Raw genomic sequence first — 14173 nt, 5'->3', positions numbered from 1 at the left:
TTGCACGGTGAATGAGGATGCCCCCACTAGGATTACGAGGTGCAGCAGCTCGCCAGACATCTCAATCGCATCTCCTGAGTGACGTATCCTGGCAAGCCGTCATCTCTTTGGGGTCAGACCACCTCCCCATAATCCTCACCATCGACCGACCACCCGACTTCATAACCTCTGAGCGCCGGACGTTCATCAACTACAAGAAGGCCAATTGGACTGGCTTCAGAGAGTATACCAATCGCCGCTTCAATGAACTGCCACCCCCCTCTGAAGTGCTTGTGGCCGAGAGGAAATTCCGAGACATCATCAACGCAGCAGCCGCTCGCTTTATACCGGCCGGTCGAATACCGCAAGTGCGACCCAATTTCCCGGCGCAAGCAGTGGTACTCGCAGACGAGCGTGATGGGATTCGTGCTATGGACCCCGCTAACCCCAGAATCAGCGAGCTGAATCTGGAAATAAACAGGGTTGTCAACGAACATAAGCGGAATTTGTGGCTAGAACACTTGGAGCAATGTAACTTAGGCACCGGTGCAGGCAAATTGTGGGCCACTGTTAAGTCTCTCTCGAACCCCGGTAGACGGGACGACAGGACCTCAGTCACTTTTGGCGAGTTAACCGTGACTGATCCGAAGAGATGCGCCAGGTTGTTCAACCGTCAAGTTATCGTGCATCCCGAGAGAGACAGGGCAAGGAGGAGAGCCATTCGCCGTATTCGTGGTCTCCGAGCCGATGAACAGCCATCACAATTTACCGTGGGCGAAGTTACGAATGTCATCCGTGGCGCCAAATCTTCCAAGGCGTTGGGCCCCGACGGAATCTCTACATTGATGCTGAAGAATCTGGATTTACCTGGAGTTGAGTACCTTACCACTGTCCTTAACCTGTCATTGAACACTCTTATAGTTCCCGATGTCTGGAAAATGGGCAGAGTGATCCCGCTACTGAAGCCTGGTAAAGACCCGAGTTTGGGGGAGTCGTACAGACCGATCTCCCTTCTCTCACCAGTGGCTAAGACGCTTGAGGCATCACTCCTCCCGAGCCTCGTAGGAGAATTTCCATTCGCCGAGCATCAACACGGATTTCGGAGACTGCACAGCACAACAACAGCTTTGCATGCCATCACCACACACATTTGCCGTGGCTTCAATCAACCCAGGCCATGTGATAGGACGGTCCTCGTGGCACTGGACCTATCGAAGGCATTCGACACGGTCAGCCATGCCAAATTATTTGAGGACATCGCCAACACGTCCCTCCAGCCAGGCCTTAAACGTTGGGTCGCGAATTATCTGTGTGGCCGCCAGTCATTTGTGGAATTTAGGGATAAGAAGTCAAAACACCGTAGAGTGAAACAGGGAGTTCCCCAAGGCGGGGTGATATCTCCGGCTCTGTTTAACCTCTACCTATCCTCCATCCCACCTCCTCCAGACGGCATAGAGATCGTATCATATGCGGACGACTGTACGATCTTGGCATCAGGCCCCCCACCCATTGATGACATCTGCGATAGGTTGAACGTCTACCTCAACGAGCTTGCCTCATATTTCGCTGCAAGAAATCTGAAGATATCCGCCACCAAATCTTCAGCCACACTGTTCACTACAAATACGCGTGAGGTGAATTCTGAGCTGACTGTGATGGTCGATGGAGAATTGATTCCGACCATCAAGTGTCCCAAAATACTTGGCGTCACATTTGACAGCTCCTACACTTTCTCCCCACATGCCACAGCAATTTGCAATAAAGTCAAAAGTAGAAACAAGGTCCTCAAGTCACTCGTTGGCAGCACTTGGGGTGCAGACAAAGAAACCTTGTTGACCACGTACAAAGCAATTGGCCGGTCTGTGGTAAGTTATGCAGCGCCAGTGTGGTCTCGTCAGCTTTGTGACACGCAGTGGAATAATATTCAGATCTGTCAGAATGCCGCCCTCCGAACTGCGACGGGCTGTCTCCTTAGTTCTCATGTGGACCACCTCCATCAGGAGACAAAGATCCTACCAGTGCGAAGACATAACTACATGCTGTCTAAGCAATACCTTTTGAGCTGTTATCGCAGAAATCATCCAAATCATCATTTTGTGGATAGATACCCACCGCCCAGAAGCCTTAAGGTAGATCTACATGATCTAGAGCGTGAGGTCCAGCGCTACAAGAGAGAACCTCTAGATCAAGCGGCATATCAAGCGGGTCTGAACAACATTCATGCAGACACGGTAGCAGACGCGTTAACTGGCTACCGGGTGAATGTAGTCCTTGGAGAACGACCGCCACCCATTGCACCCGAAGAAATCGACCTCCCCCGGCAAACCAGAGTGGTTCTGGCTCAATTACGTTCCGGCAGATGCAGCCGCCTCAATTCCCACAGAGCTAGGATTGAAGCCGACGTGCAAGATGTATGTCCCGATTGTAACCAGGGACCGCACGATACACGTCACCTGTTTAACTGCCCGGCCAGACCCACTCGACTCAGACCCAGATCCCTGTGGACGCACCCCATCTTAGTCGCGGAGTTCCTGGGTCTTGACACTCAACAGAATCAAGCAGACGAAAGATAGTACACAATAAACTGCTACAACAACAACAACAACCTCTAGATCAAGCGGCATATCAAGGGCGTCTAGACAACATTCATGCAGACAAGGTAACAGATGCGGTGAATAGCTACCGGGTGAATGTGGTTCTTGGGGAACGACATCATCCCATTGCACCGGAAGAAATTGACATCCCCCGGCAAACCAGAGTAGAGTCAAATCCTACAGAGCAAGGATTGACGCTACGTGCAGGATGTATGTCCAGATAGTGACCAGAAACACGACACACGTCAACTGTTTAACTGCCTAGCCAGATTCACTCGACTCATACATACATATTTTGATAGTGCCAAATGTCTGTTTTAACCACACTGAAAGAGATCAACTATAGTGTACTAAAAGGCTTCTAAAGTCTGTCTTAAGCAATGTAAAAGTGCAAGTTTCCTCATTAACATTCCATTAACTTCTCTCATATCAATGAGTGTGGTCCGATTCAAGTTTTTAAGCTAAATGATAAGACGTGCCGTAGTGCGATACCTCTTTGGGGAGATCTTTTACATGACATAGCACCTCACAAATGTCGCCAGCGTTAGGAGAGGATAACCACCGCTGAAAATTTTTTCTGATGGTCTCGCCAGGATTCAAACCCAGGCGTCCAGAGTCACATAAGCAACGTCTGTATACTGTTATTCTCAGCGCTATTTTGGTTTGGTATTGATGATCTGATAGATGGCATCTGGAAAAAAAACTCAACAGCATACTCAGACTAAAACAACTCAAAAGTTTGCATTCTGATCGTTGAAAAGAGACAAATATTTAATAAAATATACAAAATTAAAATTTATTATTAAAAATTTTATATTTCTTTTAATTAAATTATTTAATTTATATAATTATTGGGTTAATTTTTTCGAAAATTAAAAAAAAAAAGATCAAGACAGCTATGTTAAATACAAAGGCATGCTCAATTGCAAAGGAATGACGTATTTATCTCGGGATTTATATGTGAGCCGAAATCTATTTAACGTATTTGCCAGCTGCTTCATCCAAAATGCACAGAAGATCACCATTTGTTGGCTTTACCATTCCAGCTGGTAGAGATTCTTTATCTACAAAAACTCTCTGCAAAAAATTAGAAAAAAAGGCAATGAAGTCAAATACTGTGATGATAGGTTTTAGATTGCATCTATAAAACGTACCTTGACCATATCTGCCTTACCCTCACCACACATTGCGAATATGCAACATGAAGCATTATTTATTAATGGTAAGGTCATTGTGATTCTTTTCGGAGGTGGTTTTGGAGAATCATCTATGGACGCTATAAGCTTGTGATGTTCCTCAAGCAGAGCATGTCCGAGAAATAATGAACATGTATGGCCATCTGGACCCATGCCCAAGAGAAGCAAATCAAAACGTGGCACCGATGCTTTCTCCATACTGAATTCCTTCAATATTTTCTTTTCATAATCTTCGGCACAATTTTCTACACTTCCACTAAGATCAATCCAAACAAACTGTTTTTCTTTTAGTGTAGTCTTGGGTATGAGAGCTGTTTTGTATACACCATACGTGGAGTCACCATCTGTATCCGGAACAAAGCGTTCATCACAAAAGAAGAATTGCCACTTGTCCAAATCAGAAGATTTTATGGACTCTAAGGCCGAGCTTAAATAGCTAACCAAAGAGCCACCTATGAATTACAAAATTAATATGGTAATGTGATTATGTGATTATGTATGTTATGAATTTTAATAAGGGAGAATATCTTCCGTCCGAAGGTTGGAAAATTGAGGCTCCACAAGATAACGCCCGATAATGGATGCCATGGAAAAGAAACATGGTAGTTAGCAGCACCAGATTTCAATAACTTTAAATTTACAAAGCCACATGTTCATCTCCCGATCAAGAAGTGATAAAGCGTGTAGAAGGTACAATCGATCCGAAGAACGAACAAAGATTCAGGTTATTAATTTGCAACAAATGTTTGCACTCGTCAATGCGTGGCTAGAAAAGTACGATCTGACACTGCACAGAAACTGAATGTTGAAAAGCTGCAAGCGCAAAAGATAAAAACTTTATACTCCTCTCGGCTGACCCAACTGCACTACTTTCGCCGATGATATAACAGCGTATTGCCCACTCAATGAAAAAAGCGCGTAAATCCGCACTTGAGAGAGGCATCGGCAGAACAGGACAGCCCAACTCCAGAGGAATAGTATCTTCTATCCATATCCCGTATAATTGGTCCCTATCAATGTGGCTTTAGATAGTAGACCAGATACTCACACTGCTCCAAATTCTGGAGAAGACAAGAACACCCTAAATTTACCCTGCACGGGATGCCAATGGGCACTACAAGAGAAGCTCAGTTGAAACCTACCGGGCTTTTCCACAGGTTGGGGATACTGGAATGCTCCTTATGCGGAGTAGCTGCAACTGCGGTCGCTGAATATCTGACTGAGAGGCTCTTGCTTAAATACTGAGTACGCTGACACAACAGCAACCATTTTGTGAATAAAGAATAACCGCCGAAAGATGTAATGTTGTATCTCTTTGGTCTTAAGCGAGAGGTTCAGTGCTAAAAACGTGAGTCTCTAAGTTGGAGACGGTCGCACTGCAATTTAAAGGTGAAAACACAGAATAGTGGATAGGCCACTTTTTCCGTGCCTGGATTCACTCCAAGTACTAAGTTCTTTTATTATTCTGAAGTTCTATAGAGGTCTGAATTGGCTGGCTGGGCCATAGCTTTTCCGTTGAGAGTTTCTTATTGGTCCGCCTAGTTCCCTACTTGTTATCTTATGTGTTGGTTTCCGCTTTTCTGTCTTGTACCTTATTGGGTTGAAATCTCTAATTTGCGGTTCTCCAACTTTATTTTCCTCCTGCCTTCCTCTAGAGCAAATGCGATGAATGTCTTTGAGTGTGCTCCAACCTAACCTTCCACGATGATAACGCAAACAAATCATGGGCTGTCGCTATGAGCTGTAGTGTGACTAAGAACCTGTGGGGCATTTTTTCCTATTTGTAAGGTGATACTAAATGCATAGAAGCCATGTAAAAACTTCTCCTTAAGGGGTGAGCACGCCGTTCGCAATCGACTTTAAAAAGAGATCCTTTTGCAATGATCTTAAAACTTGAATCCAACAGTGAGAAAAAGTTTGTCCCTTGCATTTTGCGTTACTGATTAAGCAGTCAGTTACTAAGGTAAGAATACAAAGTTGGGTTGACCCGATGTAGTCCATCGGCAAGGGCTGCCGCTTCAGTGTGTAACACACTGCAAGGAGGAGAGCCATTCGCCGTATTCGTGGTCTCCGAGCCGATGAACAGCCATCACAATTTACCGTGGGCAAAGTTACGAATGTCATCCGTGGCTCCAAATCATCTAAGGCGTTGGGCCCCGACGGAATCTCTACATTGATGTTGAAGAATCTGGATTCACCTGGATTTGAGAACCTTACCACTGTCCTCAACGTGTCTTTGAACACTCTTATAGTTCCCGATGTCTGGAAAATGGGCAGAGTGAAGCCTGGAAAAGAACCGAGTTTGGGAAAGTCGTACAGACCGATCTCCCTTCTCTCACCAGTGGCAAAGACGCTCTAGGCATTACTCCTCCCGAGCCTCGTAGGAGAATTTCTATTCGCCGAGCATCAACATGGATTTCGATGAATGCATAGCACAACAACAGCTTTGCATGCCATCACCGCACACATTTGCCGTGGCTTCAATCAGACCAGGCCATGTGATAGGACGGTCCTCGTGGCACTGGACCTATCGAAGGCATTCGACACGGTCAGCCATGCCAAATTATTTGAGGACATCGCCAACACGTCCCTCCAGCCAGGTCTGAAATGATGGGTCGCGAATTGTCTGTGTGGTCGCCAGCCATTTGTGGAATTTAGGGATAAGGTGTCGAAGCACCGTAGAGTGAAACAGGGAGTTCCCCAGGGTGATATGATATCTCCGGCAATGTTTAACCTCTCCCTATCCTTCATTCCACCCCCTCCAGACGGCATAGAGATCGTATCATATGCGGACGATTGTACGATCATGGCATCAGGCCCCCCACCCATTAATGCCATCTGCGATAGATTGAACGTCTACCTCAACGAACTTGCCTCATATTTCGCTGCAAGAAATCTGAAGATATCCGCCACCAAATCTTCAGCCACATTGTACACTACAAATACGCGTGAGGTCAATACTGAGCCGACTGTGATGGTCGATGGAGAAATGATTCCGACCATCAAGTGTCCCAAAATACTTGGCGTCACATTTGGCAGCTCTTACACATTCTGCCCACATGCCACAGCAATCTGCGATAAAGTCAAAAGTAGAAACAAGGTCCTCAAGTCACTTGCTGGCAGCACTTGGGGTGCAGACTAAGAAACCTTGTTGACCACGTACAATGCAATTGGTCTGCGGTAAGTTATGCAGCGCCTGTGTGATCTCGTCAACTTTGTGACACGCAGTGGAATAATATTCAGATCTGTCAGAATGCCGCCCTCCGAATGCGACGGGCTGTCTCCTCAGTTCTCATTAGGACCACCTCCATTAGGAGACAAAGATCCTACCAGTGCGAAGACATAACTACATGCTGTCTAAGCAATACCTTTTGCGCTGTTATCACAGAGACCATCCGAATCATCATCTTGTGGATAGATATACACCGCCCAGAAGCCTTAAGGTAGATCTACATGATCTACAGCGTGAGGTTCAGCGCTACAAGAGAGAACCTCTAGATCAAGCGGCATATAAAGCAGGTCTAAACAAAATTCATGCGGACACGGTAGCAGATGCGGTAATTAGCTACCGGGTGAATGTAGTCCTTGGAGTTCCTGGGTCTTGACACTCAACAGAATCAAGCGGACGAAAGATAGAACACAATAAACTGCTACAACAACAACACACTGCTACACACCCAACAGCAACGTTACCACACAAAAAGGGTTTAGATTTTGTTTAAGCACAACATCATATCGATAACCCAACTGAATCCACAAACTCCCATAGCACATATGTTTGATATACAAAAAAAAACTGTATCACAAAAACACTCAAGATTTTGGGCCAGCAAAAATTTCTTTTATAATCGTTTTCCTGGATTCATTCGGGAGCTATGAAATGAGATTGTTTTTCAATATCCCTGAGAGGCTCTGAATAGCTTCAAAATGATAATCATGGACAATCAAGCTACTTTTCACATACAGAAAATAGGGTGGTGGCAGTATGTTGACACAAAACTGCATCAACCACCTGTCGATGAAAACAATACAGGGAAATGCAACGAGACACATACCTGATAAACCCAGCCGAAAGACTCCTCTTGTCTTTAGAGCTTCTTCAGACCGTTGCTCTATTTCTTGCTTAAGTTTTTCGACAACCTCAGCTTCATTTTTTACCACAATAATGTTCATATTTTGCAAAGAGATATTTGCGTGTCTTTTAACTGCTGCCGGCAAATGAAATGCAATTTGAAATGTCACTCTATTCTCCCATTGAATATAGGCAGAGTTGCCATCATCTAAGATTTCAAATCCAAACACAATAAAAGAGTGTGCGGTCAGTAGCTTAAAAACAAAAAGCTACCGGTGAGACCACCTTATTAAATCCACCTTGGCCCCAACGAAACTACCTTGTGGCTGGTCTATGTCCATTTTTTCGTGATTACTTTTTTAAATAAAAGATTTTGAAGCAAAAAATCTTGCTGATTGCATTCAGTAGGACATTCCCTCATTACATATGAAAACTTTTTCTTAAAAGTATTATGTTTTCATAAAAATTTTGGTAGTGTTTCACGAATATAGCACCAGCCTTTAATTGGCAAATGTCGTACATTTAAACGTCAAAGTGATTTTAAGCATAGTTACATTGTACATCGTGATAGTACTCATCGTGTGTACGTTTTCATTACACCTTTTGCCTAAAATGGTACATCGATTTTTTCTTTTCTTTGATTTTAATTAATTTTTCATACTTTAATGATTACACATTTCTTTGGAAACGGTAATCGATAGACGTCAGTCATCGAAAAAATCAAATGATTTTTCAGCCATGACTGATGGTTATATGTACATGTGTCAAATACACCTTTTTTTACCAATACTATTCCAATGACCATACATCAGATGTGCCATGTAAACTCAGCATTAGATATTAACATGGTTTTACAATTTATCTTTTTCAAATGCGCTTTATATTGGTATTTTCATTATTTGGAATTTTTTACCAGTCTAGCAGATTCGCTAGCTTATGGATAAATAAAACGCTCTTCCCGCTAAAAGCCCGAGATAGCAAAGAACGCAGGCTGGAGCATTGAGGTCCGATCTATGTGGTGTTCATTACTGTCACGAGAAGCTAAGCTGCACTTCTCGTTTGACGTTTGGCTGTGTATGTTGTCTGGCTGTGAAGAAAAAATTTTATCGTGAAGCATCGTGGTTGTTCTAACCTGTTAATACGTGTTACACATATTATTGGACTCCTGTGGAGCTCCTAGATTTACTGGAAGCTGTATTTTTTATCAATTTTAACTGGAAAAAGTGTTTTTGGTGTTTTGTGGTGTGAGTGGTGGGCAGCCTGCTTGATTGGCCGCTGTGGAGGCCGAAATGAATGAGAAGGAGGAGAGGGCTGGGCCCTCGGAGACGCTAATTTTGTGTCGTATAGACACAGAAATGAAGAGAAAGAATTTGACGAATTCCAGAAAGAATGAAAATATTACCTTTACTGGTAATGGTGGTGGTGCAGCTACTGTTAATGGCGTGTGTGTGGCAAATGGTAATGGTGGTGTTTGTGCTAATGAAGACAATGTCAATGCAATTGATGCAAGTGGCTCGAATGAAGTGGCGATGGATGGTAATGAGGTGAGGAAAACAAGGAGGCGAGAGGAGAATGACGTGAATGACCCTAAGAAAAGGAGGATTAATGACGCTGATGTAAGATATACCCCAGAGCATTCAGGTGAGTGTTTGGTACTAGTTGATACATCTGAGGCAGATGGAGTTAACAATAAAAAAATCAGGAATGGCTTGTATTTTATATCTAAAATAAAAGATTTGAAATCGGATGAGTTTCAAAAGATTAAGAAGGTGGTTGCGATAGGGGTTACCCTATACAAGCTGACTTTTGATGATTGGGAGTCTGCGAATAAATTTATTGATAATGATGAGTTGAGGAAGAGGAAGTTGAGGCCTTTCGTGCCTCGGAACTTCATTGAGACTTTTGGGGTTATAAGGGACGTTCCCCTATGTTATTCTGAAGAGGAGATTATGGCTAATTCGACGGCTGGGAAAAAAATAACTTCGGTAAGAAGGTTTACTAGAAGAGATGCGAATGATCCCACTGTGTTTCATCCAACTGAGACGGTCAAGGTTGGATTTGCGGGGGATGACCATCCACAATGGATTATCTTTGAAAGGACTGTGCTGACTGTCAGGACCTTCTATCCGGCAGTAAGGCAATGTTTTAACTGTGGAAGGCTAGGGCATACCAAACAAGGATGCAGATCAAGAAAACGCTGTATTAAGTGTGGTAGCAATGAGGCGACTTGTGGAGGTGCTTGTGAAGAGAAGAGGTGTATTTTGTGTAATGGAAATGGCCATGTGGCAAAAGATAGGGATGTATGTCCGATTTGGCTGAAAGAAGTTGAAACGAACAAGATTATGACAAGAAAGAAGATGTCAAAGAAGGAGGTTTTCGATATGTACAAGAACCAGAATAGGTTTGATTTATTAGCTGATGATGACCAGTTTCCTGAGATTATGGGGAACAGGAGGACGAACAAGGCCACCAACGGCTGTGAAGACAGCAGAGAGAGGGAGGTAAATGAAATCCTTACACCGTACACCTTTAATTCCGTAGTGAAGAGACAGAGGAAGCCCTATATTCATAGACCTGGAGCTGAAATGCATCCAAGGATGTTTGGTGAGTCTCAGCCAGCCACGCCGGTGTACATGACTGATGCAGTTAGAACTTCGGAGCTGGAGAAGGTAACGGAAGAAATGTTAATATTTATGATGGATTTTTTGAGAATGACAGGCAATTCGATGGCAGTGGATGCCATGAATCATTTCGCTACTCGACTAAGCAAGTTTGGGGTGAATACAAATGTCCCTGTAAGTAATATGTCTAGCCTTACCAGTAGTCATGGTAAAGATACTACAATATAATGTGCAGTCATTAACCAAAAATGGGAATTTTGTTGAGTTTTACCTTAACAACTACAATTTTGATATTGTGGCACTTTCGGAGATTTTCTCGGAGTGTCCTAATAAAAGAAATAAACTAGCCAATTACAACTTGATACAGCGATTTAGAAACGATGGCTATGGGGGAGTGGCCATTGGTTTCAAAAAATGCATTAGATTCGCCAATGTGGTATTTGATTCGGAGTATGACATATTGATTACTAAAACTACAAGCCTGAACAAGAATTTGGTGATTGCCTCAGTGTACTTTCCACCATCCCTGCCGCTTGGTGTTTTTTTGAGGGAGGCTGGGAGATTATGTTCCTTTTTGGAAAGGTTTCAGAATGTGGTGCTAATGGGAGACTTCAATGCCCGGAATGCTGTGTGGGGTGATACGATTACGAACAGGAAAGGCAAGGAATTGGAGGTGATTATTAATGACTCCAGACTCAAGTGTATCAACAATGGCAGCTGTACTTTTAAGAGGAATGATGACACGGATGGTTCTGTCCTGGATCTGACTTTTGTGAGTGCTGATCTGGCAGGTGCGTGGGAGGCCAGTCAGGGTTACCTAGGAGGCAGTAGACATTTTCCCGTAACGGTCAGCATTGAGCTGACTGGGGTGAAGAAGACGAAATTTCTGTCCAAGAAAAAGCTGATGCAGTCGTTGAGTAAGCTTGAACTAGAGCCAGATGTTGGTCTGATTGAGAGTGCCATTGGAAATGAGATGAGCTATGCGATGTGTGAGGTGGAAAGTGCCCGTTCCCCCAAGTTCTGGTGGACAGAGGAACTCAAGAGACTCTTTAGAAAGCAGCTGGCTGCTACCAAGAAGGCTAGGAAAGATCCGAGTTACAGCAATCTAGAGTTGGCAAGGAGAGAAGTGGAATTGTGGAAGAAGAGGGTAGCTGAGGCGAAAAAGGAAAGTTTCCTGAACAAAATTAATGAGATTAACCATACTCCCAATACAAGGGAGGCATGGAGATTTATAAATAATGTCAGAGGACGAATCAATCCCCAGAGGGCTTTGTGGAATGAAGAAAATAATGAAAAATATTTGGAATACCTGAAGGGTCAAGTTGTGGATGCATTAGGTAATGCAAGGAGTGTTGCTGTGGAATCAGATTGTGGGACGGTAGAGCCCTTTGAGTTTGAGGAATTTGAAAATTGCTTAATGAACAAAAGGATGCGATCTGCGGGTGGGCACGATGGTGTGACCTATGCAATGTTAAAGGCGCTGCCAGGAATCTCCAAAAGGGCAATTTTGATGGCGTTGAACAATGCTTTTCTAAGTAACGACATTTCTGACAACTGGAGAACAATTAAGATTGTCCCAATTCCTAAACCCAACAAGGACTATAATGACATTGCTAGTTTTAGACCGATCTCCCTCATTTCGGTCTTTCTAAAATGCATAAATTTAATGATCAAAGACAGGTTGATGGACTATGTGAAGTCCTGTGGTGCTGTCCCTGCTAGATCTTTTGCATATTTCAAAAACAGGTCCACTAATACCTGCATTAATGAATTGCTTCATAGAATTGCAATCCTTAAGGCGAATGGCTTTAAGGTAATACTTCTCTCCTTGGATATAAGTAATGCCTACAATTGTGTGGACATTGGATTATTGCATGACATACTAACTGATCTTGGTTTTAATGAATGGTACTGTAGCTGGATATATAACTTTCTCTCTTTAAGAGTATTGAAGATGGGCAGGAAGGAGGTGGTGATCAGGAATGGTATCCCTCAAGGTAGTTGCCTTTCACCCGTTCTTTTTAATCTTTACACGGCAGGCCTGCACTCACTGGAGGATAGAAATACTTTAGTTTTTCAGTATGCAGATGACTTTATTCTGTTGTCATTTAATCGGGATTATGACCTAGCTTTAGTGAACCTGAAAAGTAAAGCGACTCTTTTTCGGGACAAATGCGAAAGATTGAACCTGTCCTTCAATCCGGACAAGTGCCACACCATGTATTTTGCTAAAACCAGCCATAGAAAAGTAGATCTTGTGTTGGAAGGGAGGAGTGTTGAACATGCAAGACAGATAAAATTTCTGGGAAGGCATATCTCGTGTTCACTAGCGGTGAAAGGGCACTATGACTCCATTAGGCCGGATGTAGGAGGAAGAATTAATATGCTGAAATGCTTATCGTCTATAAGAGGGGGTCTGCACCCTAAGACAGCTCTGAATGTGTATAGGAGCCTGGTCAGGTCCAAGTTGGAGTACTCCAGGACGACTACGGCGCATAGCCCACAGTATATAAATAAGCAGATACAAAGGATGCAGAATGGAATGCTAAGGAGATGTTTGGGGGTGTCTAGGTCGACCCCTGTGCACGATATTTATGCCCTGGCCCATGAATTACCCCCTGAGCACAGAGCGGCTCTTCTTACGGTCAAGGAGTTGCTCAGGCTGCGAAGGGACAACTTTTACCTCTATGACATGGTAGCTGACAATCCCAGGGTTAAATCCAGCTACAGTCATGTATATAATGAATTTAAGGATGTTTTTGACCGGGTTGGGGATATTATATGTCCGATTGCCTCTAAAAAGATCTCTGTTACACTCAACCGATTATCAGACAGAAAAGAAGCTACTCCTAAGGAAGTTATAAAGCAAATCTATAACAAAGAATTCTATGAATATAAAAATAGTGGCTTTACGATTTTTGCCACAGACGCCTCCCTATCTGAGAATGCTACTGGATGCGGGGTCTTTGTCCCCACTCTGGGGTACAAGTTTTATTTCAAGATTGATTTCAAGGCCTCCTCTACATTTGGGGAGCTTTGGGCGCTATACAAGGCCTTAGAGATTGCCGTTGAGGATGGGCATGAAAGATGCGTGTTCTTCACAGATAGCCTTGCGGCCTGTAAGGCTCTGGGCAGTAAGAACATTGATGATTATGTGGCATCCCTATTTCATCAGAAACTGAACTTGTCTGACATACAGGCATGTCATGTGGTCTGGGTTCCGGGACACTCCGGAATTGATTTCAATGAGACAGTGGATGAGATAGCCAAGCAGGCAACTGAATGTGGTGCGCCGATGGAGGCCGAGCTGTCCCACAAGGAGGCTATGAATATTATAAAGAGAAGATTATGGGAAAGATGGAATGATTGTTTTGCTGAGACCTCGAGAGAAAAGGGCAAATTTTTCTATCGCCTGTACAAAGATGTTACTGAGAAACCATGGTTTCTCAGGATGAACCTTGATTCGGCTGAGGTGAGAATTATCAACAGGCTTCACACGGGACATACGTGTGACAAAGTTTATTTGCACAAAATAGGTGCAATCTCCACTCCGATTTGCGACACGTGCTGGAAGCCCGGTACAAGCCACCATGCCATTTTTGAATGCACCAAATATGATGTGCTCCGTGGGAACTATACTTTTTTTAAACGCCACAAGGATATTGAAGCCATACTAAGTACCAAGGAGGTTAATACTTATAAAGCACTCGT

General features: G+C 43.6%; 1 protein-coding gene across 1 annotated transcript; it reads right to left on the bottom strand.

The window, feature by feature from the left end:
- Positions 1–3343: 3343 nt before the first annotated feature.
- Positions 3344–8015, bottom strand: LOC106087556 (6-phosphogluconolactonase). The gene is made up of 3 exons (XM_013252634.2): positions 7825–8015; positions 3728–4221; positions 3344–3650 (listed from the first exon to the last, which is right to left on the bottom strand). Exons 1-3 carry the CDS (start codon positions 7940–7942, stop codon positions 3546–3548), a joined length of 717 nt encoding a protein of 238 aa, XP_013108088.2. The 5' UTR covers positions 7943–8015; the 3' UTR covers positions 3344–3545.
- Positions 8016–14173: the final 6158 nt, after the last annotated feature.

This window comes from Stomoxys calcitrans, chromosome 5 (assembly GCF_963082655.1).
Source record: "Stomoxys calcitrans chromosome 5, idStoCalc2.1, whole genome shotgun sequence".
Classification (NCBI taxonomy): Eukaryota; Metazoa; Arthropoda; class Insecta; order Diptera; family Muscidae; genus Stomoxys; species Stomoxys calcitrans.
Note: the sequence above shows the minus strand (reverse complement) of the source record. Positions and strands in the feature narration are given on the sequence as shown.